Raw genomic sequence first — 25,043 nt, 5'->3', positions numbered from 1 at the left:
GAGAGAGAGAGAGAGAGAGAGAGAGAGAGAGAGAGAGAGAGAGAGAGAGAGAATGCAAACATCCTTTACTTTTTACCTACTAGAGTATTTTATACTACATTCTCATTTACATTCTACAGTATTTTCTCATTTTTTTCCTTAAGCCAAAAGGTAAATGCATAGGGTACTTATGTATGCAAACACTCATTCCAAGTCGTCAAGAGCTTGATACAGCCTGACTGGTGTTGCCCACATATGAAATTCAGATCCACGTATGAAATTCAGATTTTAAATAATTTTACGTTGCGTGATTCCTGATGTAACACAAGGTGGCTGGGGCATAAAGGTCACAACAGTAGATGGCTTGAGACAAAGATTGTCATTTTAGAAACACTTCTTAACAAGGATCTCATCTTAACTGATGAGGAAGCATTTGCTGAGAGGAGGAAGGAGCCAAACAAGTTCCAATCAAGGAGCCAGAAGAAAAACAGCTGCTAAAATAAAAACGGTGGAGACAGGAGGAAGGTGAATATTATGAGGAGGAAGAAGGCAGGAGAGAGAAGAAGACTGTGACTGTACAGAAGGAACGGAAGGAATAGCCTCAACAATATACAGCATAACGTCAACTTGCGTATAAACACTTGAAAATGACGACACATTAACCTTAAGACTAGGCTTAACTCACTGGGGCTAACTTAAGGTATGTGGAGATGGTGAAAACAATAACTCCTGAGTGAACTTACATGCTTGCTGAATCAATCCTATGGTGAATAAGGAGTACTGTGCAACTGACCACAATCAACTAAAGATTGAGAGGAGTGGAGGGCACAGAACCTCACTCCAAGATGACATTTGATTCCCTGGCAGCTGATGCTTCCAACTGTCGCAGGGTAATCAAGAGCTTGGAATAGAGGTGGATAAGGATGCCATCACTTCTCTCAAGGGGAATGCAAAAACAGGATGTACATCATGGGGAAATTTCACAATACAAACTCATTCAACTGGCTACCCAAACTTTAAACCAAATTTACATCCTGCAAAACAAATCTACGGTTTTAACAATAGGATAAAATTATACTTAGAGGGAGATACAAGTATACCCTGAACCAGCTAGGGGTTCAGCCCACCCAACCATCCTTCTTAGAGGAACGAATTCTAAAGGAGTACTCATGGAAGATAAGGAGAACTTTGTCTGTTCCAGTAACAAACCTTTCAAGCCAGAAGGATTTGTCACCACTCCCCACTCCCTTGCTAGAGGGATGAGCATATGCTACTAAGTAGATTTGTCTATTGTAAAGGAACATAGCAAATAATTATCACCGGTATGACTACCAGACTCGCCTGTATCAGTCCAGTTCCAGCTTATGATGTGTCTATTCTTTGCCCTGCTGGAAGAAAGAAGAAAGGAACAAAGAGAAAAAGAGACCACCCAACTCATTCATTCTCTCTTCCACACAAACACCCTAGGTAAAATACAAACTGCCCTGTCAGGGGTTAGATGAGCTACACAACTTGTTGGGCAGCCACCACAGGACCCAACAAAAATGTGTCCAAGGACCTGTAGGCAATATCCCTCAGATAAAAGGAAGTGAACATGGTTTGACGTAGCCAAGAACCAGCATTCAAAATTCTATGAGCAGAAATATTTTTCTTAAAAGCCAGAGAGGAACTTAGTCTCTGATGTTGTGCACCCTAGGGTGTACAGTCTCTGTGACAGAACTAGGGAGCAAGGAATAAGCCTGAGTAATCACCTCATGTAGCCAGAAGAAAATTGTGTTCTTGGAAACTTCCTCCCTGACACAGCCCATGCTGACAAAAAGTCTCTGACACCTAGGTCTAAGGTGACGAGTCCTTTTCAGATAGCAGTGAAGAGCTGTGACGGGACAAAGCCATAGTTCCTGTGGGTCACCGCCCACAAAGTCATTCAGTGAGGAAACTGAGAGTGAGGCAAACCTGACATTATGCACGGAGGGATTCTGAATTTTGGCCATTAATTCTGGGACAAATTCGAAGGCTACAGATCCCCAACCCCTGGTGTGTTTCAGATCACAACTCAGGCAAATGGAGTTCTCCAACTCTTTTAAGGATGCCACGGACAACAGGAAAACTGTTTCCAGAGTCAGATTCCTCTCCGACGACCAACGTAATGGCTCTCATGGAGCTTGTGTGAGACTTCCTAGGACAAGGGACAGATCCCAAGTCAGAGGTTTGAGCTCTTTTGGCGGACAGGCTCGAAACTCCTAAACAACACAGAGATCTCCCAGGATGATGCGATGTCTATGCCCTTTTAAAACTAACCCTAACACAGCCCTGTAACCTTTAACAGCCAAAACAGACAGTACTTTCTCATCCCTGAGGAAGATGAAGAAGTCCGCTATATGATGAACAGAGGTTCCAAGTGGAGAGAAACCCCTTTGACGACACCAATCACAGCCGACTGTCCACTTGCCCTGATAAACTGCTGATGAAGTTTTCCTGAGATAGCTGGACATGTGGCCCACTGCTGTGCTAGAAAATCCACTTGCTTGCAGGAGATACTCGATAGTCTCCAGCCATGAAGAGACAGGGACTCGACCAAGTGGTGGAATCTCTTCAAATAAGGTTGGGAAAGAAGGTGGCGCCACGGGGGAATTTCCCTCGGTACTTCTGAAAGCAGATACAGAATGTCTGGGAACCACTCAGCTTGAGGCCACAGGGGAGCAACTAAGGTCATACTGAGGTTTCGAGAGCTCATTACTCTGTTCAGGACTTGACAGATCAAAGAAAACGGAGGGAAGGCATACACCTCCAGGTTGTCCCAAGGATGTTGAAGGGCGTCCTCTGCTAGAGCCAGGGGATCCGGGAAATAACCTGTTCACAATGTCCTGATGCAGAGACCATTCCATCCCAAGGATTTGGTTCTGTCGGCTTAGTTTGTCAGCCACTACATTCCTCTTGCCTCAAATGTATCTGGCTATGAGCTCCACCAAGTTGTCAAGACAATAGCCCGCCCTGCTTGTTGACATACGCTATCACTGTGGTGTTGTCTGACATCAGAGTGACTGAATGTTCCTCTTGCCTTCTCCCAGAAATCTTTAAGTCCCAGAAAGGCTGCTTTTAGCTCCAAGAAGTTGATGTGAAGTTTCCTGTCCTCAGCACGCCAAACACCCAAAGCCAGAAGTCTTCGAGATGAGCGCCCCAACCATCAATAGATGCATCCAAAAACAGGAAATAATCTGGAATGGGAGAAAGTAGAGGGACTCCTATCGTAAGATTTTGATTGTTCAACCACCAATGCAGGTCTCTTCTCACCTGATCTGAAAGGGGTACTTGAAGTCGAGGGGAATCGCCCAGCGGGGATCAGAACTCCTCCAACCTCCACTGGAGAACACGTAGGTGGAGTTGACCATGAGGCACCAGCTTTTCTAGGGATGTCAAGATACCTAGAAGGACCTACCACTGGTGAGCTGGATGTCCGGTTTGTGACAGGAAGGACCGTGACACTGTCCTGAACTTCTGTAACCTTTGGTCCGATGGGAAAATCCTCAACTCTACCGTATCTGTGGACATCCCAGATTCAGAAACCTCTGGGTGGGGACCAGACTGAACTTCTCCAGGTATACCATAATACCCCAGCTCTTGCAAAACTGGAGTAGGTGATCCCTGTTTTGAATTACCTGCTCTCTGAAACTTGACAAAACCATCCAGTCATCGAGGTATCTCAGTAGACGAATCCCTTGAGCATGAACCCACTTTGAGACTAGGGCAAAGACCCTTATGAATACCTTGAACTGGAAGAATTGCTCTCTGAGGCTGAAGCGAAGGAACTTCCCGGTCGAGGGGTGAATTGGGATCTGGAAGTACACATCCTTCAAGTCTATTGACAGCATAAAGTCGTTCTCCCTTACTGCTGCCAGAACTGCTCGAGGGACATCTCCATCCTGAACCTCATCTTTCTGATGAATAGGTTCAGTGTGGAAAGATCTATCACTGGCCTCCAATTGCCTGTTGCTTTTGGTTTGTCTGTTTGTATGGTGTTTTTACGTTGCATGGAACCCATGGTTATTCAGCAACAGGACCAACTGCTTTATGTGACTCCCGAACCACGTCGAGAGTGAAGTTCTATCGCCAGAAATACACATCTCTGACCCGCCAGTGGAATGTCTGAGAATCGAACTTGCAGCCACCGACGTAGCAGGCCAAGACCATACCGATCATGACACTGAGGCACTTTGTTGCTTTTGGAACCAGGAACATGCGACTGTAAAACCCCAGTGAAGGATGATGTACTTCCTCCATTGCACCCTTGTTCAACATCTTAAAAATTTTGCCTCAAAGAGTTAGGAACTTCAGAGAACTGAGCATAAGTCAGGTGGAGGTGGGGTTTGTCTGAGAGGAGGGAGGAAAGTCGAAAGGTAGGAGATATCCAACCAAAAGGACATCTACTAACCACTTCTCTAATCCATGTAATTGCCACTTGGCCTAATGGACTGCCAGGCATCCCCCGACCCGTGGCACTGGGAAGGGAGAGGCGCCCTCTCCATCAACGACCCCCTCTGGCCCTGCCTTTGGTGCCCTTACCTGGCTTGTAGGGGTGAGACTGAAAGTGGCATTGTTGTTGTCTTGACCCAGAAGCTGTAGAGGACTAAGATGTCCTCACAAAAGACACAAGCTTGGTTTGCTTCCTGGGGGAGGCCCGTCTAGCTTGCCGTTGAAGTGGAGGAGGAGGACAATGAGAACAAGCCTTTGACTTTGATACCGCCTGCTGGACTAGTTTATCTTTAGTATCAAAATGCCTACGGTCTATCGCCTTAGCACCAGACTGCAGGAGTCTGATAAAGGAGGTAGAGCTAACAGACCCACTTTTGGAGCAGCACAAAGCTATCTTGGCTACTGCCGTGAACCATAAGTCTAACCACAACACAGTCTGGGAGACAGAGGAAACAGTAGACTTTATAGCGGAGGCCTCCCGGGAGGAAAACGACAGACACTCAGACCTTATTTGGTCCACAGTTAGTCCAGGGTTAAGGCAGATCACATCAAGATTAAGGTGGCATGGCATCAGCTGACTAATGTTGGTGAAATAATATTTCCCATGCCACAGGGGAGGAAAGAGGAACTTAGATGACCTACTGGATTGAAGGAAGCTATCCCTATCCTAAATCAGATCATTAATATGCTTCAAAATAGACTGCACATGTCCCAAAAAAGGGAGCTCAAATGAAGTTCCAGAATACCACTTTGGGCTGAACAAAGCTTCTATGCCAGTAGGGGTTATCAAAGATTGAGCCTGTGTCCTCCTTTCCAGATTATTGAACTCACAGATGAGATCATTAACCTCTGAAAAAGAAGAGAGAAATTCATGCTCTTCCCTTCCTCTGGCTCTGGCAAGGGAGAATGGCGACATGAGGAAGGTCTAGAAAGAACCTCATCCTTCTCTAAAGCCACTGGAGAGGTCTCCCTACAGAGTTGGGCATCACGTTACTCACTGGAAGATATGGTATCCCGAATGACTGAAGCCTCTGAGCAAGCGGGCTCAGGAAAATAGCCGGGAGATACATCATGGACATTGGTGAAGAAAACTATAAGCCCTATCATGCAATGTACCACGTACATGTTTATGTAAAGGGTCACATACCAGGTCCTGAGATGGAACACGTACACAGTCGTGAGATTACTAACATACACGGCCATGTGAATGTACTCGTTCACAGTCGTGTAACAAATCACGTACACAGTCGTGGGATAAGGACCATCATGCACAAGAGTGTCTTGAGGGAGGAGACCAACCCCAAAGGTTAACATCTCTAGATGGAGGATGACGATATTGGGAACTCTTTGGGGAAGGAGGCTTAGAAAGTCTGGTTGTCTTGGGAGAAGAAGGCTAAGACTCATAACCACGGACCCAAACCATCTCATGTCCTCAACCGTCATTGTCACCCAAACTGTCGTCATTATGGGGAGCCATCACAAACTGGAAGATGTATGTGTATGTACAATGGAGAGACACGTCCATGTAGAGAAGACGGCGAAACACTCCTCTCATTTTCGGAAGAAGAAACAACAAAGTCCTAAATCCTCCATTGTCTGACTCTTGTGTTGACAACAAAGTCCTAAATCCTCCATTGTCTGACTCTTGTATGAGTAGGACGAGAAGGAAATGGACTGGGGGAAGGTTCTCTCCTACTTCGACGCTTCATGCTAGGAGGAGAGGAAGGGGAAGGCACTCTCCTTCTACATTCTCTTTATAGGGGGAACTGCATATCTCTCATGGAGAACAGAAGAGTCTAGTTTATCAAACATCACCTAAAAGAACATCTCCAAGGGAGAGAGAGCAAATGATAGAGATGTGGATGGCAATGATGTCATGGCCTGAGATGGAGGGAGGACCAACACCGCAGTTGACGTCATAGGCTGAGTGGAAGCTGGGAGTGACTTCATGATGTTGGGCATGGCAGCACGAGCCAATGGCCTCACTGGCGGGGAGATAAGTGGCAACCCAGCAGACAACATTGTTGACGGATCCAGCCCGTTTGAAGGCATCACATATGTACCAAAGTAGTATAAGGGCAGGAGGGTGGACTGCCAGTGGGGCTGGGGGAGGCTGATGAGCACAACGCGGCTACTCTCCAAGGTGGTCCAAGAAAGACTGATGCATTACGAGGTTCCTAGCTTAGTCGGTGGCCAGCTTCCACCTCGTATGTGTATGGGTTACCAGATGCCACAGATTGTTTGCTTTACAATCTTTGACTGTTTTTAACCAATTTCCAGCTGGTGCTAGAAGATTATCCTATTGTTAAGACCTAAGGTTTTTTCCATGTATGAACAAGGAGATAGTACTGTGGAGTATGACTGAGGCAAAAATGCAGGGCAACAAATTGGAATACTTTGCCCTCGAAGACAAACCTCAGATACTGTCATGAGTTCAGGGGAACTGGGACATCAACATATGTAACTTTCATATTGACTGTGATCATGCAGTTTTAGACATCAAACACTGGTCCCCATTCCCCCGATTCCTTAGCTACAAAAAACAGATTGTTGTAAAACCTTAGCACAGGTTCTACACCTCATTCACAACCTTCTTCTAAAGTAACATTGCGATCTCTTTCTGACAGACCTGGAGCCTCTATAGGTTATGGCGATATGAAGTGAATTGTATCTGTGGTGAAAAGAGCATAGGATGGGCCACAAGCAGGGTTGCATACTCCTCCCTCAGAACCTCCACTACCCAGGGATCAGCTCTCACATCTCTTTATAATATCTAGTAAGAGACAGTCTTCCTCCAACTGGACTCTGAGGGCTCTGCTCATCATTATTTGGGAAAGCCAGACTTAGAAATCCTAGCTGTCTGTCTGAAGCCTAATCGAAAGGGCTGACTGCTAGACTATTGTTGCCTAAAAGGCTTGGGTTTTGCTCAGCAGGGCCAAAAGAGAAGCAAACTGGCAAAGGAGGAGGGCCAGTGTCTGAAACAGAAGAGTAGGAGGAGTATGCCTAAAGGCCTGTGTCTTAGACAAAAGACCTGGACTCAGCCTTCTCAACTTCTGCAACAGCAGAGACCACCTCAGGATCTAGAATATAACCAAGAGTTGGATGAAATAAATTCAAGGCTTTCCAAGACTCATTTCCTCTGTACAATGAGACTAGGGTAAGTATGAGAGCATTCCCACACAGTGTACTAATTGTACAACTAACACAGCTCCATCAAACTACAGTGGAACCTCGACTTACGAAAAATCCAAGTTACAAAAGCAAAGATGATTTTTTTGCTTCTGCATACAAAAATAATTCAGGTTACAAAAGGGTGTACTGTAAAGTCTGAGATTCGCCCGGACCGCCGAGAACAATTTTAAAACTTGCGCACCTCTAACTCTGTAGACTCGCCACCATCCTCCCGCTCTCCCATTGGTTCCTGATGCTAGTCACCTCCATAAGATCCTGCTCTCCTATTGGTCAGCATCTATCCCATCATGCCTCTACGTAAAGGCGTCGTTCGGCCACTTTGTCGCACCAGCGTTATCGTAGGCACGCGGAATTCGTTTGTTCACATATACGAATTTTGTTAGTTAATGTAAATTCATGTTAGTGATTTCGCTTTCTACTTGTACATATACTTTATCGTGTTGTGTGTGAACTTTATTAACTTAATTATAGCCATGGGTCCCAAGAATATTGCTGAAGTTCACGGAAAGAAAAGGATGCTTTCTTTGGAGACAAAGATGGAGATCATTAAAAATTATGAAGCTGGCATGCGGTTGAGTGTGATTGCTAAGGAATACAGTTGAAATCTGTCGACAATAGGCACCATCTTTAAGCAGAAGGAAGCCATCAAAGCAGCTACACCTTCCAAGGGCGTGACTATTTTGTCCAACAAGAGGAGCCACGTGCATGACGAGATGGAGAGACTGCTTCTTTTATGGATAAAAGACAAAGAAATCGCTGGCGGTACAATAACCGAGACGGCAATCTGCCACAAGGCCAGCTCTATTTTCGGTGATCTGGTTGCCGAGGCTGAAGACGACGGAGGAGAAGGGACATCGATGCCAACCCCAGACTTCAAGGCTTCTCATGGGTGGTTTGATAAATTCCATAAACAGACTGGCATCCATTTGGTGGTGCGGCATGGGGAGGCTGCCAGCTCGGACACGAAAGAAGCCGAAGCCTTTATTAAGACGTCTGATGAGATGACGATCAATGAAGGCTACAGTTCTTAGCAAGTCTTCAACTGTGACGAGACTGTACTTCTAGGGAAAAAAAATGCCTCGTCGGATGTACATCACGGAGGAAGAGAAGAAGCTACCCGGGGATAAGCCTATGAAAGACAGGCTTACGCTCGCACTTTGTTCCAACACCAGTGGGGATTGTGAAGTCAAGCCCCTATTTGTGTATCATTCCGAGACTCCTCGAGCCTTCAAGGCCCACAAAGTGCTAAAGGAGAAGCTTCCAGTGATGTGGAGGGCTAATGTGAAAGCCTGGGTAACAAGACTTTTGTTCACCGAGTGGATAAATCTGTGCTTTGGCCCGACAGTGAATTAATTCTTGGGAGAGAAGCGCCTCCCTCTGAAATGTCTGCTGTTGTTGGACAATGCCCCTGCTCACCCTCCTGGCCTCGAGGAAGGTATCCTAGCGGAGTATTCTTTCATCAAGGTTCTTTATCTTCCACCTAACACCAACCCTCTCCTCCAGCCCATGGACCAGCAAGTGATATCAAACTTCAAGAAGCTGTATACGAAACATCTTTTCAAGAGATGTTTCAACATCACCGATACCACAAACCTCACCTTGCGTGAATTTTGGAAGGAGCATTTCGATATCGTCATATGCATCCGACTCATTGATCAAGCTTGGCAGGAGGTTTTGAGGCGAACCTTGAATTCTTCGTGGAGGAAACTCTGGCCTGATGCCGTATCCGCCCGAGACTTCGAGGGATTCAACGTGGGCAAAGCTGATGCAGTTTCAGAAACAGTTGACAATCCTGAAACTATTTTGTAACCAGATCTTGACGAGATCATTGCACTCGGCAAGTCCATGGGGCTGGTCGTCGACGAGGACGACATCAGTGATCTTCTCGAGGAACACCAAGAGGAGCTTACAATGGATGACCTGAAGGAGTTGGAAGCCATGCAACATAATGTCGATCAAGAAGAGTTCTCTAGCAGCGGCGAGAAGGAGGAGGAGGACCCTATGACAACGGCAGAAATTAAGGATGCTCTAGCTGCTCTTCATAAAGTGCAATCATTTGTAGAAAAGAGACACCCCAAAAAGGCTTATACAGGTCGTATGCTTGCGCAGTTCAATGACGTTTGCCTGAGTCATTTCAGGAACATTGTCAAAAGCAGGCAGAAGCAATCTTCCTTGGATAGTTATTTTTTAAAGAGGCCTTTTGTAGTAGTATACAAACAGGAAGATCCGAGTGATACGAAAAAACAGAAAGTTGAAAGTGGTGAAGAAATTGAAATTTTGTAAAAAATGTAAAGTACATTTACCCTAGAAATAATAATAGATTAAAGGATATTTCGCTGGCGACACTAGCCAATCGACCCAGAAATAGATTTTTCCTTACGTCAAAATCCTTTTTCTTGTACCATGTACACTAATACGCTTTATTTACAGGTATAGTATAGTTTATGTTAGGTACTGAATGGTCCAAATTGTTGTAATTCATTGTTTATAGGTCAATTTAGCTTTATTATAATATAAAATTTACTGTGGTGTTTTTGTAGGGCTTGGAAGGAATTAGGCAATTTACATGTAAAACGTGGTTCGAGATACAGTGGTATCTCGAGATACGAAATTAATCCGTTCCGAGGAGCCCTTCGTATCATGAGTTTTTCGTATCTTGAACCGCATTTTACATGTAAAATGGCTAATCCGTTCCAAGCCCTCCAAAGACACCCCAGTAAATTTCATAATAAAGCTAAATAGACCTATAAACAATGAAATACTACAATTTGGACCATACAATACCTAACTTAATACGTACTGCTAATTACTACCTGTAAATAAAGTGTATTAGTGTACATGGTATACAAGAAATACTGTACGTATGTAGTAAAATGTGGAAGCTTACCTTTCGAGTGAGGCTATCTCCGAAAGTGGCGACAGAGGAGGAGGACAAACGGCAGATACGTACACTTAACTTTACGAAACACATAAAAAAATGTCAGAAAAACAAACTAAACTTTACAAAACACATTAAAAAAACTGTAACACTTAACTTTAAAAAAAACTTAAAACTAAATTTTTTTTTTGTCTTTTTGATTTTTACATTTTTTTCTACTTTTTTATACTCTACGTATTTTACAAAGTTTTAATTTCTTAACAACCGAATGGATGCCAGTCCGTTTACGGAATTTTTCAAACCACCCATGAGAAGCCTTGAACTCTGGGGTTGCCGTCGTCTTTGGCTTGGGCAATCAAATCGCCGAAAATAGCGCTGGCCTTCTGGCAGATTGCCGTCTCGGTTATCGTATCACCATCGATTTCTTTGTCCTCAATCCATACAAGAAGCAGCCTTTCCATTTCATCATGCACATGGCTCCTCTTGTTGGACAAAATAGTCACGCCCTTGGAAGGTGTAGCTGCTTTGATGGCTTCCTTCTGCTTAGCACAACGAAATCACTAACACGAATTAACGTTAACAAACGAAATCGTATATGTGAACGAACAAATTTCATGTGCGTACGATAACAATAACACTGGTAAGAAGCAATGGCTGAAGAAGAACGCTGCTGCGTACTAGTACAGTAGTACCTCGAGATACGAAAGGCTCAACTTACGAAAAACTCGAGATACGAAAGCCAATACGAAAAATTTAACGGCTCTACATACGAAAAGTTTTCAAGATACGAAAGGTTTCTGAAAGTCCGAGATTCACCTGGATAACAATTTTGAAAATCGCGCCGCGCGCCGCCATCTTAGTACTAGTAGACTCGCCACCATCCTCCTGCTCTCCCATTGGTTCCTGATGCTAGTCGCGGCCATGAAATCCTTCTCTCCTATTGGCCAGCATCCCTCCCATCATGCATCTACTATGTATACGTGGTGGCGTGCTTCGGCCACTCGGTACCAGCATTGTTATAGTATGCACGCGGTATTCGTTTTCGGGATCGTCAATGTGTACGTTATTTAAAAAAAAAAAAACAAAAAAAAAAAAAAGTGACCAAGATCTCTCACATGGGATAAGTGATCAAGGTCTCTCTCATGGGATAACTGGAAACTTTGCAAGGTTGGTAGAATATCCACTCCCTGCTGAACAGAGGGTGTAGACCAATCATTTACAACATGCATACCAGTACGTATAATCAAGGCACTTCAGTTTATGTTGAGGGTCAGCAGCCGAACATTCAGTACCCCCAATCAGTTGCAGAGAGAGCATTTGGTTGAACAGGCTTTTGATGGACACCAGGGCCAACAGAGTCATGAGGTGCAAAGAAAGAACAGAAAGTTGAAATTCTGTGGGGGGGGAAAAAAAAAAAAAAAAAAAAAACCTACGTAAAGTTCAAAAAAAAAAAAAGGAAAAAAAAAGTTACAAATCAAAAAAAGAAAAAAAACCAGCAGAAATTAAAGCCGCTTTTCATAAAGTGCAATCATTTGTAGAAAACCCCCCAAAAAGGCTCACACAGGAATTGTGTACGTATATTTTTTAAAGTGTACGTACGTACATATGTACAAAAGAAAAAAACGGCAGAAATTAAAGCCGCTTTTCATAAAGTGCAATCATTTGTAGAAGACACCCCCAGAAAAGGCTCACACAGGAACATTGTGAAAAGTAGGCAGAAGCAATCTTCCTTGGATAGTTACGTATGTATGTAGCCTCACTCGAAAGGTAAGCTTCCACATTTTACGTACAGTATATTTCTTGTTACCATGTACACTAATATACACTTTATTTACAGGTTATATTTTGCATTTTTTTTATTAATTTAGGTATTGAATGGTCCAAATTGTTGTAGTATTTCATTGTTTACAGGTCAATTTAGCTTTATTATGAAATTTACTGGGGTGTTTTTGGAGGGCTTGGAACGGATTTGCCATTTTACATGTAAAATGTGGTCCAAGATACGAAAACCTCATGATACGAAAGGCGCCTCGGAACGGATTAATTTCGTATCTCGAGGTACTACTGGACATAGATGCATGATGGGAGGGATGATGACCAATAGGAGAGAAGGATCTCATGGCTGTGACTAGCATCAGGAACCAATGGGAGAGCGGGAGGATGGTGGCGAGTCTACTCAGTTGGCAGCGCGCGAGTTTCAAAATTGTTATCGGTAGTCCGGGCGAATCTCGGACTACAGCAACAACCTTTCGTATCTTGAGCAATTTTCGTATGTAGAGCCCTAAAATTTTTCGTATTTGCTTTCGTATCTCGAGTTTTTCGTAAGTTGAGCCTTTCGTATCTCGAGGTACCGCTGTACAGAAAAATCAGGTTATGAAAGCCACTTCAGAACGGGTTAATTTCGTATCCTGAGGCACTACTGTATTACTCTTTGCCTGCACACTAAGTTGAAGCAGGAATGGAAGCAACAAGCTCGCACACCAAAGAAGTTTATCAAACCAACAGACCGATCCATAAACAAAACAACCTCAATGGAGAGAAAAAATTACTTAGCTATGGAGTTTAAAACCAGGAAATAAAAATATAAAACCTGGTGCCATAATGACTACTTTTTTTTTCACTTCAATAATTTCCTAATACATACATAATAGAGTTTTTGTTCTGTCACTTTCAACTGGTATTGTGGAATGCTAGGAGTACAGTGGTCCCCCCATATTCGCGGGGGATGTGTACCAGAACCCCCCGTGAATAATTAGAACCCGTGAATAGTTGGAACCCCTATAAAAAGGCTTAAAACCTCTTATTTTGTTAGTTAAAACTCAAAAAAAACACTAAAACTTTATATACCTGCTTTTTTTAATAGTTTTATTGCAACAAGTGCATTTTATGATGAAATTTATTAAGAAAAAACCAGGAATTTGTGGATATTTCTTAGAAAAATACCATGAATAGGCTAATTTTCCGCAAATAATGCGGGGAAACGTTCTAGAGAGAAATCCGCAAATGTGTAAGTCCGCGAATCCGGAGAACGCAAATAAGGGAGGTAGTCCACTGTAAACATTCAAAATTATAATTTTAATAGACCATTTTCATCATGAACTTATTTTCCTTCTACATACAAATCTAATGATAACAAATATACATATGTACCAGTTTTTTTTATAAAAGTGAAAATTCAAAGTAACATTTCGTCAACTTGCCATTATGCCAACAGAACCCACAAAGAATGGGAAAGTCAATCATAACATGCTGCTCTCCAACACTGGGTTCAGCCTGTCACTAACATTCAGTTATGCCTGCACAGTTATAACTTTGGACTGTGCTGGCAAATCTTCACCATTAACTATACAGTACTTTTCCTCAATCCTCCGTGGCAGCCATTGCGTCAACACCTGATGCTTTGGCTGTAATTGACTTGCTGACAACATAAGAAAAATTCATTGTCAAGTAAGATATCCAGTGAAAGAGTGGTTGATAAAAACGAATGAAAACTGCCATGTGAATTGTTAGGAGTTTAAAATTGGCCCCAAGGACTTTCATAATGTTTATTGAATATTTTTGGAATGAAGGAAGAGTTCCATGGAAAGATAATTGAGTTTGTAATCGTTTCATTTCATTTCAAAGTTGACACATATAGGCCTAACATTTTCTCTATTTCATTAAAAGAGGTTAAAACTGATTTGATTTTATTTTAAGATTGACTTTCTTTGATGTGTTATAAATGAATGAAAATCCATAATTACTACTGTCTTCCTTTGCTTCATTAACGCGTTGATTAGTCTAATTTCATTTCAAAACAAGCTCACCTAGAAAGTAAGCAATACCTAAACATGCATAGTCCAATATTGTTTTATTTTATTTTATAAGAAAGAAGAATATTATCTTCTTTTTCCATTTTAAAAATGAATTACATACATGATGCATAATTATGAATAGACACATATAGACCTATTCTTGTTTTACATTATTTTGTCATAAATGTTTATTTTCATTGAAAAACTGACTTGCACATAAGGGTTATAACCACAAATATACATAAAGGTAAACCCTGGTTATCGGAGGGGCTTCCCTTCTCTGATAAGCGAAAACCACCATTAACTGAAACTCGATTATTCATACCGCTTATGGCACCAAGTTTCGGTTAAGGGCACCTCTGTTAGGTATGTTACGGCGCCATAACTGTATTATTGGCACCAATAACCAAAACTTGGCCAGTTATGGCGCCATACAGTGCTGATTTTGTTGCACTAAACTAAACAAGTGCCATAAAACTGGATCGCCATTAACCAAGTCTGGCGATAACCGGGGATTGTCTGTAATCTGTTACAATAACCTTTGGATTTTCCTTCCTAATGCAAAGTCTCATTCACAGATTTCAATGAAATCTACATCACATTCAGGAATGATGCTGCCACTTTCAGCCTTCATTATACACAATTATCTTTCCTGTGGAGAAAGCAAAATGATAAATATATGCATATTATTCTGGCATCCATATCAATTATTTAGGTATAAACACTTTCCAATTTAATATCACCCAACTCTACATTACCATTGCAGTACGCATGCAAGGCTATTTGGCCAGAGGCTCATCAACCGAGATGAGCTATTTACTCTGGCCGTCTGCGCAGCAAGAAAAACTGTGCAAGCTGTCCACATTAAACATTCAGTTATAACTGAATAGGCCGACTGTGCAGTTATAACTGTGCAGGCATAACTGAACGTTACTGGCGGGCTTCAAGCCTATGAACAAAGTAGATTATTATTACCATCTGCTGCAGAGTTAAAAGTGACCAATGTCACATTCTAGGGTCCTGCAAGCCTTGATCTTAAAATGAGAGGTGAAAATTGATACTGGGAAGAGACAAAATGGAAAGAATGAATAAAAAAAAAAAACATAAAGCAATGTTTCAGGAGGGGGACAAGGGGTCATATGAAAGATGCAAGAACCTTTACTGTCATCTCAAATGTGCCACATATTTAACTGTAAGTGGTGCCCCTTACAGGGTAGCTATATGGAGAAAAAACTACAATTTCATACTTGCTTATAGGTTTCTGCACCTTTCAACATAAATTTACACATATTACTATGAATTAAGCCAAATGGCCACATTCTTTAATTGTTTGAAAAACAATACCCACAACAACTCTTAAAAGATTCGAGAGTACTTGAATGAAAGTACAAGCAAGTACTGGGCATACACCAAGAATGAGTGAAAGAAAAACAAACCATGGGGATAAACATGAATGAATTACTTGGAGAGAGAGTTTTCACATGTTGGAATTGTAACCTTAAGTAATACCTTATACAATCTGCAAACAAAAGTATAATATGGAATTTAGCTAGGCATTGGGTTGCTTTTTCAAATAAACACATGAATAAAAAGATTTCAGTTTCTAGTTCCTAAACTACCATAGTAAACTTTACATTTAGTACAAGAAAAAGAAACTAAACCGTAAAATCAATACAACAAACATGACAAACTTTTAAATCAATTTGTATTTTTTATAGCTGATAAACCTGAGGTCTTAACAATAGGATTATTTTCCAAGCGCCAGCTGGTAACCGGTCAATCAAAGACTGTCAAGCTATGAATCTGTGAAATCTAGTAACGCCTGTGTGTACAAGGTGGTAGCTGGTCAGAAACCGTGCACCGGACCTCATGACGCTTGAGAAATCCTTTTAACTAAGAAGATAATAACAATTCAATAACCTACCTATTTTCTGGCGTTCTTCACCCTCTCGAATCCTACTTGGCTTCATAAATGTTTCTTCCAGGAAGGAGGCTCCTGACACTTCAGAAAAAGGAGTGTTAGCACACTGCTCATGTGAGGTTTTGGTTTCAGTTTCCTGACCCTTTATGGAAACCATCGCACAGTCTTTAGGAAAAACATTTTCTACAGAAACACTGGCAGCTGAAATATTATTGTCACTTTTTATTTCTGTAGAATTATCTCCATGCACTTGATTTTTACTGCCATAGAAGTTGAGTGATACATCGCTTGACTTTGATGGGTCACTATTCCAATTAAAAGAATTAACTTTGGCTGCATATTCATTATTCTGACAGGCACTAGTCACTGAAAAAAGGGTATCTCCAGTTTCTATTTTAGAGTTAACTAATACTGTATTTGGAATATTAGAATAGAGCCCAACATTATTTTCTGTTACCTTGCTAGGATTAGCAAGAGTTGAATTTGTATCACTGGTTCTTTTACATTCCTCAGTTTTCCTTCCAAGTTTTTGTTCTTGCTTTGAAAAAAGTTTTTCAACAAAATTAGAAGAAGCTGGGACATTTTTCAATACCTTCTTTGCAGTTTTAGAATGCTTGGGAGCAACCTTTGGCTGTATCAAACTCCCAAGCTGTGCAAGGGATCTAACTAAACCAGGATGAACCACTTGATCACTTGCACTACTAACATTATCACAAATTGAAGAATTTTCCTGTTTTATACATACTTCTGTGCTGGCTTCTTCACATATTTCCATAGTTCCCTCGTCATCAGAAGTGCTCTCTGAATTCTCACTGCCATGAGCATTCCCCCTGTCAAACCCGCAATCATTTAAAATACTACTAGAGGTTAATGCTCCTGCCTCATTAAAATTGGAACACACTAATGATTCAAAGACTACCTCTGCTGAAGAAGAAAACAAAACTTTTTCTGGCACAGAGTAATTCTTCATGTCTAAATTATCTTCTGATGAAACTGTCCTCTTATTTTTTTGTGGTAGCCTTGGGGCTTTGTCTAATAAAATTACTGTTCGTTTATCTTTAGTTTGGCTCTTCATGTTCATACTCAACCTCCTTGCAATTTCAGATGCATCTTTCCCAGCATTTACATCCTTATGTGTTTCTTTTACTTCTGAAGACTTGGATACTGCAAAAATATTAGCATTTTTCACATTATGTATTTTCTGATATTCCTGTGGAGATTTGTCATCTTTGCTTGCAAAAATATCTACCAAATTATCCTCAATGGTACTTTTATCTTCATCCTTGATGTGCTGGTATTGAGGTCGAGATGTTACAGGATAGTATGATTTCTTGTGCATTCTAACAGCTCTCAAAGCAAATTGGCTCTTAAATTTTTTGGAAGCATTAACTTTCCTAGTTTCTTTTTTAGGGATACTGCTAGATTTTGCTCTGTTCTTATGCACTGAACCTAAAGACACCAATTCCTGTTTTTCATCATTCACTTTATTTTCCTTCTCAACACTTGACAATTTCAATTTCTGCTCTTCTTCACCATCAGAATCACTACTAATAATTCGTCTCTTTCGCTTACCATGTTTACTATTATTATTATTAATAATTTCAATGTCTGTTTGGTATTCAGAGTCTGAGTCTGATGACAGCTTCATTTCTGACTTTTTATGTGCCTGAAAACTATTTTTAGCATTGCTGAGCTCTGAAATGCATCCTAAATTTTCTGATAAAGGTTTTTCACTTTGACTGCCTCTGACCATTTTATGTTTCATGGTACTTTCCTCACTACTCTCCCTTTCAATAGAATTATTCACTAGTTTCCCATTAAGTTGTCTTGTTGTCTTAGGTCTTCTTTGCTTTATTTTCCTCTTCTTAAATCCACTAGATTTCTGCATGCTATTCTCAGAGAGTTCTTCATCTGGTTCACTACTCTCTGTCCCAAACAGAATGCTATGCCTGTTGTCTCTCTCAAATGCAGCATCATTAGACTTGATATTTGTTACAGTGAGTGAACTCACCCGATCTTCAGGTGGTGATAATGATACTTCAGAATTCTGGTCTATGTTCAATGAAACAGAAGATGATGTCACTTTTGAGCTACACTTCAACTGCACTGATATCTTCCGGCGCTCAAGCACATGGATCAGTGGGACTGGTGTTCTGAAGCTGGTCCTTGGACATCTTTCGATTACAGACTTCTTGATTATTCTAATTTTTGGTTCCTTAAAAACTTGTGAGCTTTTTCCCCATTTAAAGGAAACCCGTGATGTTTTCTCTGAGTTTTGAGTTTTTACCGATTCCTCAGTTGTTTCTGAGTTTTGAGTTTTTACTGCTTCCTCAGAAGATAGCTTATCAGTCTGATTATCAAATTCATTTTCTTTGCTATTACTATTTGTGAGAGAATTTCCTTCTATGGATGGTACAATGGTCTCTTCCGCAATGACTCTTTCACTTTGAGGGACTACTTGTTCTTTCAAGTCTTTTTCTTTGCTGTTTGGTACCGGTGAAACGGTCTTAACAAGTTTTTCTCGACTTTTTACAAAACGCTCTTTCATTTCCAATTGGAATGCTTTCTTTTTTTGCTCTAAGGCTAAAATTCTACCACTTAGACTGCGTTGTCTAGTGCTGCCTCTAGAAAGGATGACATTACCTGCAGACTGATCAGTTGGGTTGAGTTTATTACTATCTGCTTTCTTTGTGATATTTTTACCAGCTCTTGTACAAATATTACTCACATTTGAACATACTACCATGTCTTTCTTTTCAGAGTCTACAAGGAAATCTTTCATGCCAAGTCTGGAAGCAATTCTTGAGCTGCTTCTCATCCGAGTTCGAGGTTTCAAATTGCTTGCAGATAATACCTCAGATCGCTTTTGAACTTTACTACTTCTGTGAGGCTCAACTTGAGCACCAACCTCGCTTTCCTGGTTGGCAGAATGACTTCTAGTTCTTGTGCTGGGGGTGTCACCTTTAGAGAGTGAATTCTCTTCTGAAAGACTGAAATTACGTTTCCTTTTAGATGGGGCATCACTATTGAATTTTTCAAAACCCTTAAGAGGAGTTTTTGATTTGCTAAAAATCTGAGGATTGCTTACTGGACTCATTACTTTTTTAGCTTCTTCATTACCAACGTCAGCATGACATAACTTTTCTTCACATTTCTGAAGGGTTGGAGTTTTGCTCATTCCACATACAACAGCTTCATTTCCTTGAAGAACCACACAATTATTTATCTCCACTTGAGGTGCTGCTATCACAGTGTTTGCCTTCATTTTTACTTGTGTCCCTGACATCTCCTCATCAGAATCACTTATATATCCAAAGATATCATCCATCTCCTTCACAGAATATTTTTTACTAACAGATGAAGGAATAGATTCATGATTTACTTCTTCCTGGCAACAGCTTTTGCTACTAACATCACTTACATGAGTATCCCTTCCAACTGCATCTTTCTCATAATCCTGGGTAGGGTTTGGGTGAAGCATTTCTTCATTTGCTTGTAATAACCCGCCTCTAGTATCTTCTGTGACACTACCTTCATATACTGACTTCTCACTGAACTGCAATATTTTTTGGTACTGGTTTTTTAATTCTTTAATCTTTAAGAATATGCTTTCCTTTTCATCATTACAATTTCCTTTCATTAGTTTAGGTCTTTGGTCAATACAAGTCTTCTTACCGAATGCCCTTTTACCTGATTTTCTCCCAGGCCTACTACTTTTATACTCTGTATCCTTCCTTCCAACTTTCTTTTCCTTAACCAGTGATGACTCTGAAGCATCAACACTAGTTTCTGTTTCATGTACACAATGGCTGTAGTCTGGCATCTGAGTTCCACTTTCTTTATGACAGTGGTGACTAAAAATAACACCTTCCTTATGATTCACTAACTGATTGCTGGCTTTCTCAATTTTAGGGTTAATTAATTCCTCTTCACATATTTCTTGATCATTCTCCTCTGAACCTTCCAAATTTGGACATGAAACCAGCTTTGATACAGATTTCAAAGCTTTGTTGCGTACCTTGGTACATACAATAATATTGCTATTCATAAAAGCCTTTGGAAGATCTTTGTTACTCAGTGGATCTTCACCAGTGTAAACAGAATCACCAATAATTACTTTTGGCAATTGTTTTTCATAACTGCCTTCAACAACTTCTTCACCACTTTTCTTACCTGATGTAAAAGTTTCTTTTTCTTCTGATACAGTTTCCAACATCTCTACAGTATCCATATCACCAACCTGAGCTTTGTTAAACTTAGCTTCTAAGTTTTCTCCCGGTTCTTTCTCATCATCACTGTCACTGATAATTCCAAAAATGTCTTCCAATTTCTCTTTGCCAGAATTATTCAAGTTCATATCAGTCTTGACCCCAAATTTACAACTTTTATCTTTACCCTTTCTTTCCACAAAATCATTCCCTTCACATTTCAATTTTTTTTCATCGTCTTTTATAATTATTGGGCTTGTTCGTTTACTTTCACTAATTCCATCTGTATCACATGTCTCCGTAAAAGCTTGTTTTTGTTCCTTCAGGTTGCCAAGCTTTGGAGTTTTGCTTTTCTTCTTCAATGGTGTTACAGGTAGTATATTTCTGGTAGTACCAGTATTATTGCTATTATTGCAATCTACTGCTATACCATTTTCATTCAACTCAATACATCTTCTCTCATTATATTTTTCCATATCAATGTCAACTGAGGCTTCAGAATTTTCCATATCAAGAGAAAAGCTCTGTGAAGAATTGCAATTCTTGGCTAGTATCTTGGGTACAGAATGTGGATATTGCTCTTTAGGCAAAATATTGTCTTTAATCATTTTTGAAGGCAAAATTCCTATATCATTAGGCAGGCAACTAGTCTCATTTTCAATGTTCACAGGAAATCCCTCTGAAGACTGAGACAGAAGAATTCTGGGCCTCTCTGACAAATTTCTGAGTGCCATAACTGAAGATACATCAATGCTTGGACTGGATTCATCTTCTACCAAAAGCTCACCTTTAACCAATCCATCAAACACAGACTGACATTTTCTCTCAATATCACTCTTATTAGTTTCTGGGTCAAGTAAATTAAAAGAATTGTCAAGACGTTCTAATTTATCATGAGGCTTCATATCTTTCAAAATGGCAGAAATTATATCATCATCTGTTTCTCCAATAGGAACTGGTGTGTTTGAAAATTGTTTTGTACTATTACTTGCTGAATTCCCTGTAAAGCCTGATAATGATTTCCTTAAATGAAAGTCTGTCATTTCTTGATCTAAATCATCCTTAAGACTACTTTTTGCACCAGACTTATAGCATTTCTTTTTGTTAAATGTCTCGGATGAGGGTACTAGATCTGCGCTTCTATTACTGAAGGACCTTTCTTCACATAAAGAATGTATTTTTGCCTCATCATCAATATTATCAGTATTTCCTCTGTCAAAGTCATCAAGCCATTCATCTAAGGAAGGTATCAATGCTCCCAACAACATATTTTCTTTCTTCAGTTTCTTCTCTTCTGTTTTGCAAAATTCTATATACTGAGACTGGCAGATTTTATCAACAACATTCAAGAGGATGTTCAATCTCTTCATGTTGCTCATCAATTCTCTTTCAAGCAAATCACCTGTAAAGAGACAGATGATATAAGATGTGAAATGATATTTACAAAGTTAGTCATTAAAATAAAAATTGGACTAGCCAAACTTAATCAGAGGTTCCAAGTTACCCATGAATAAATTATAATACAAAACTTAATCGAACCATCAAATCAAAAGACTTCTTGAAAAGCTTGCCCATAAAATTACAATCAAGAAGCTAAATTATAAAATAATAATGACTTTATATGCATTCCAACAAGAACATGAAGTAGTATCAGGCAATTGGTCCTAATTTAGTTACACCAACTAGTACAATGAGATTTGACATAAAGTCCTTTTTATAACAAAACTGACAAATTGCCCGTTTTATAATTCATCCTCTCTCAGTATACCATAACAGCCTACCGTAGGTTATACAAAGTGGACTGTCACATTGCTTTCTGCCCACTAATGCTCATCTGCCCCAGTGGTTCATTTCTAAACTGGCTGTCCTGCTGTCCTACTTCACTCCCCCCCCCCCCCCCCCCCCCCCCCCCCCCCCCCCCCCCCCCCCCCCCCCCCCCCCCCCCCCCCCCCCCCCCCCAACTCCAATTTTCAGTTTACTTACGAATTTCTTACAGCAACTTCTATCATTATAAAAAAATCTGATTTAGATGTCTGATAAACTGCTTGGAATATTATATTCTTTAAAAAGCAGCGATGAATTTTACCAAATGTGCATCACCTAAAAAATCTTTAGTAATAAATGATTTTCATTCTATTATTATTATTATTAATATTATTATTATTAATTTCCTTGCCTTTGTGTGTGTGTGTTTCCCCTTCTCCATCCCTCACCTTACCCGCCTCCCCCCCCAAAAAAAAGAAAAAAAAAATTGTCACCATGAAGTGACCCAACAGTATACGTATAATAAAGGATTTTTGGCTGAGTTTTAATTTTGTTTTGATAAAGACTCAGTGGGTAATTATAGAACAACAGCTGCCACTACTGGTGGTGGAGGTGTTCTGCAACTGCCAATGGCATCAGTATTGGTTCAAAAGCCATCAGCAGCTTCTCCTGCACCTTCACCAAGATATGGTCAGTTGTTAGTACATACATAGTACTATATGACCGGAGGGTAAACAGGACTGGTGCAGCCCGTAGACTTTTGCTGACTATTATTATTGCTATACTAACAGGGTTAAATTAGCTGTGGGTATGGGTATGGGTATGGGGATAGTACGGATACTGGTAAGGGTGTAGGAACAGGTATGGAAATGGGTGTTGGTATGGTTATAGTTGTCACTATGGGTATAGGTATGGGTATGGTAAGGATATGGGTATTGGTACCGGTACGGATATGGGTATCATTATGGGTATGGGTATGGAATGGATATGGTATGGGTATGATATAGATATGGATATGAGTATGGTACAGATATGGGAACTGGCCAATGCGAGCATCTGCTATCTACTTTCAAAATACAACAAGAGCAAATGTACATTCACTTTACATTGAGACGATCATTTTCTGCATTATTCATGAACATTAAATATCTTACTCTGAAGGGAAGTAAAATTCCTTGTTCATGGGCACTAAATATGTTACTCTGAGGGGAAGTAAAATTCCTTGTTCATGGGTGTTAAATCTCTTACTCTGAAGAGTTAATTCTTTGTTCATGGGTGCTAAATCTCTTACTCTGAAGGGAAGTAAAAGTCCTTGTTCGTGGGTATTGAATATCTTACTCAGAAGGGAAGTCAAATTCCATGTTCATGGGTATCAAATATCTTACTCTGAAGGGAAGTCAAATTAAGATTGAAAGTTGCCTAGGTTTGTGGCTACCAAGATCAGCATTTTCCAGGTGACAGCCACAAGCATCTCCCCAAGAACTCCTCAGGGTTGTTACATATGAATAGGTTTGTAATAATACTAATAACCTTACAATGCTGTTTCAATGCTTGGTTCAAAGATTGGTTATGTAAACATTACTGGAAGATGTCATCCATTAGGACTATGGGACCAAGAAAAAAAAATCTCCTACCTTTCATGAATATACATCTGTATCCTGGTGAGACAAAGTTGGTTGCAAAGAATGGTCATATAGTAAACTATATAACAGATTTCTTTCAGGCGATAGAACCCACATAATACTGTGGTATCAGAGAAGAAATACTGAAGGAGAATCCTGGATGATAAGGTGCCTGGATCACCAGTGTGTGCACAAACATTTATTAACCCTTTGTGTGGGTGTCGGGGTAAATTCTGGGATTATCCTCTGACGATGAACATTTCACACCATACAGTTTGAATGAATTTTGCAGAAAAAAAGTGTTCAGATTTACTTCCAGGGGCATTAAATGGATCATGGAAACTCTTCTGGCAACTATAATAGCTAATCGGTAAAGGAGAGAAAGATCAGTTTGCCTTGAGATGTCGAAGGGGAATTTGTTCACCATTCACATCCAATGATGTATCATTAGTATTTTACAATAAATATAGTATTCAGAATTTGTTACTGATTTTACTTCTTATCTATTATGATACTGTGTGACCTGTAATTATAATCTTAATAATTATAATTATGTATAATAAAAAAAATATTAGAAAAATCATTTATAACTTGGTAAAATTCGCATACTGTTTACAAATGTCTTGGTAAAGACAGGGTTGGAAATATTTACTTTCAACTTACTGTGGAAGGTGCAAACATTCTTTTAATATTTTTTTTCTTTTACCATGTGCATAGGCCAGACAGTGAGGTTTAAGAGTAGAAGCATACTCTATATTTAATTTATACTCCATACAACTGATAATCTCTGTGTTCTACAGCTGAGAGTAAGCAAACAGTTTACTTCATTGAATAACTATCCCAACTTTGAGCACCTTGCCGAGTCACTACAGTTCTACAACATTGCTAGAAGGGAGGACTCTCAAGGGAAAAAATATTTCTTGGCTTGCTTCCTTGCTCATGGGTTTCTCAACTTATGAATCACACACAAACCATATAAAATGGGTGCATGCAATAGAATATATTAAGACTGTTCCAGGTGAATTCATCTTTCCTCTTTATGACAACTGCCCTAATCAATATATTTTTCAAGTTAATTATTGATAAAATTAAATTGGAAAATATGTTTTAATGTATGTTTTAATGCTTTGTATTCAGTGCAAAATCATTCTTGCTTCTGTAAATTCTTTGGACTTCAGACCTTTTATGTTTGCACTAGGTCTTCCATGATGACAC

At 40.2% G+C, this 25,043-nt stretch overlaps 1 protein-coding gene across 2 annotated transcripts in view; it reads right to left on the bottom strand.

Moving 5' to 3' along the window:
• Positions 1-25,043, bottom strand: part of LOC135219326 (uncharacterized) — a 298,402-nt gene that overhangs the window by 135,044 nt on the left and 138,315 nt on the right. For both annotated transcript variants that reach the window (XM_064255991.1, XM_064255990.1), the window contains exon 7: positions 16,238-21,844. In XM_064255991.1, the coding sequence (XP_064112061.1) occupies positions 16,238-21,844 (5,607 nt within the window). The remainder of the gene's footprint in view (positions 1-16,237; positions 21,845-25,043) is intronic.

This window comes from Macrobrachium nipponense, chromosome 1 (genome assembly GCF_015104395.2).
Source record: "Macrobrachium nipponense isolate FS-2020 chromosome 1, ASM1510439v2, whole genome shotgun sequence".
Taxonomy (NCBI): Eukaryota; Metazoa; Arthropoda; class Malacostraca; order Decapoda; family Palaemonidae; genus Macrobrachium; species Macrobrachium nipponense.
Note: the sequence above shows the minus strand (reverse complement) of the source record. Positions and strands in the feature narration are given on the sequence as shown.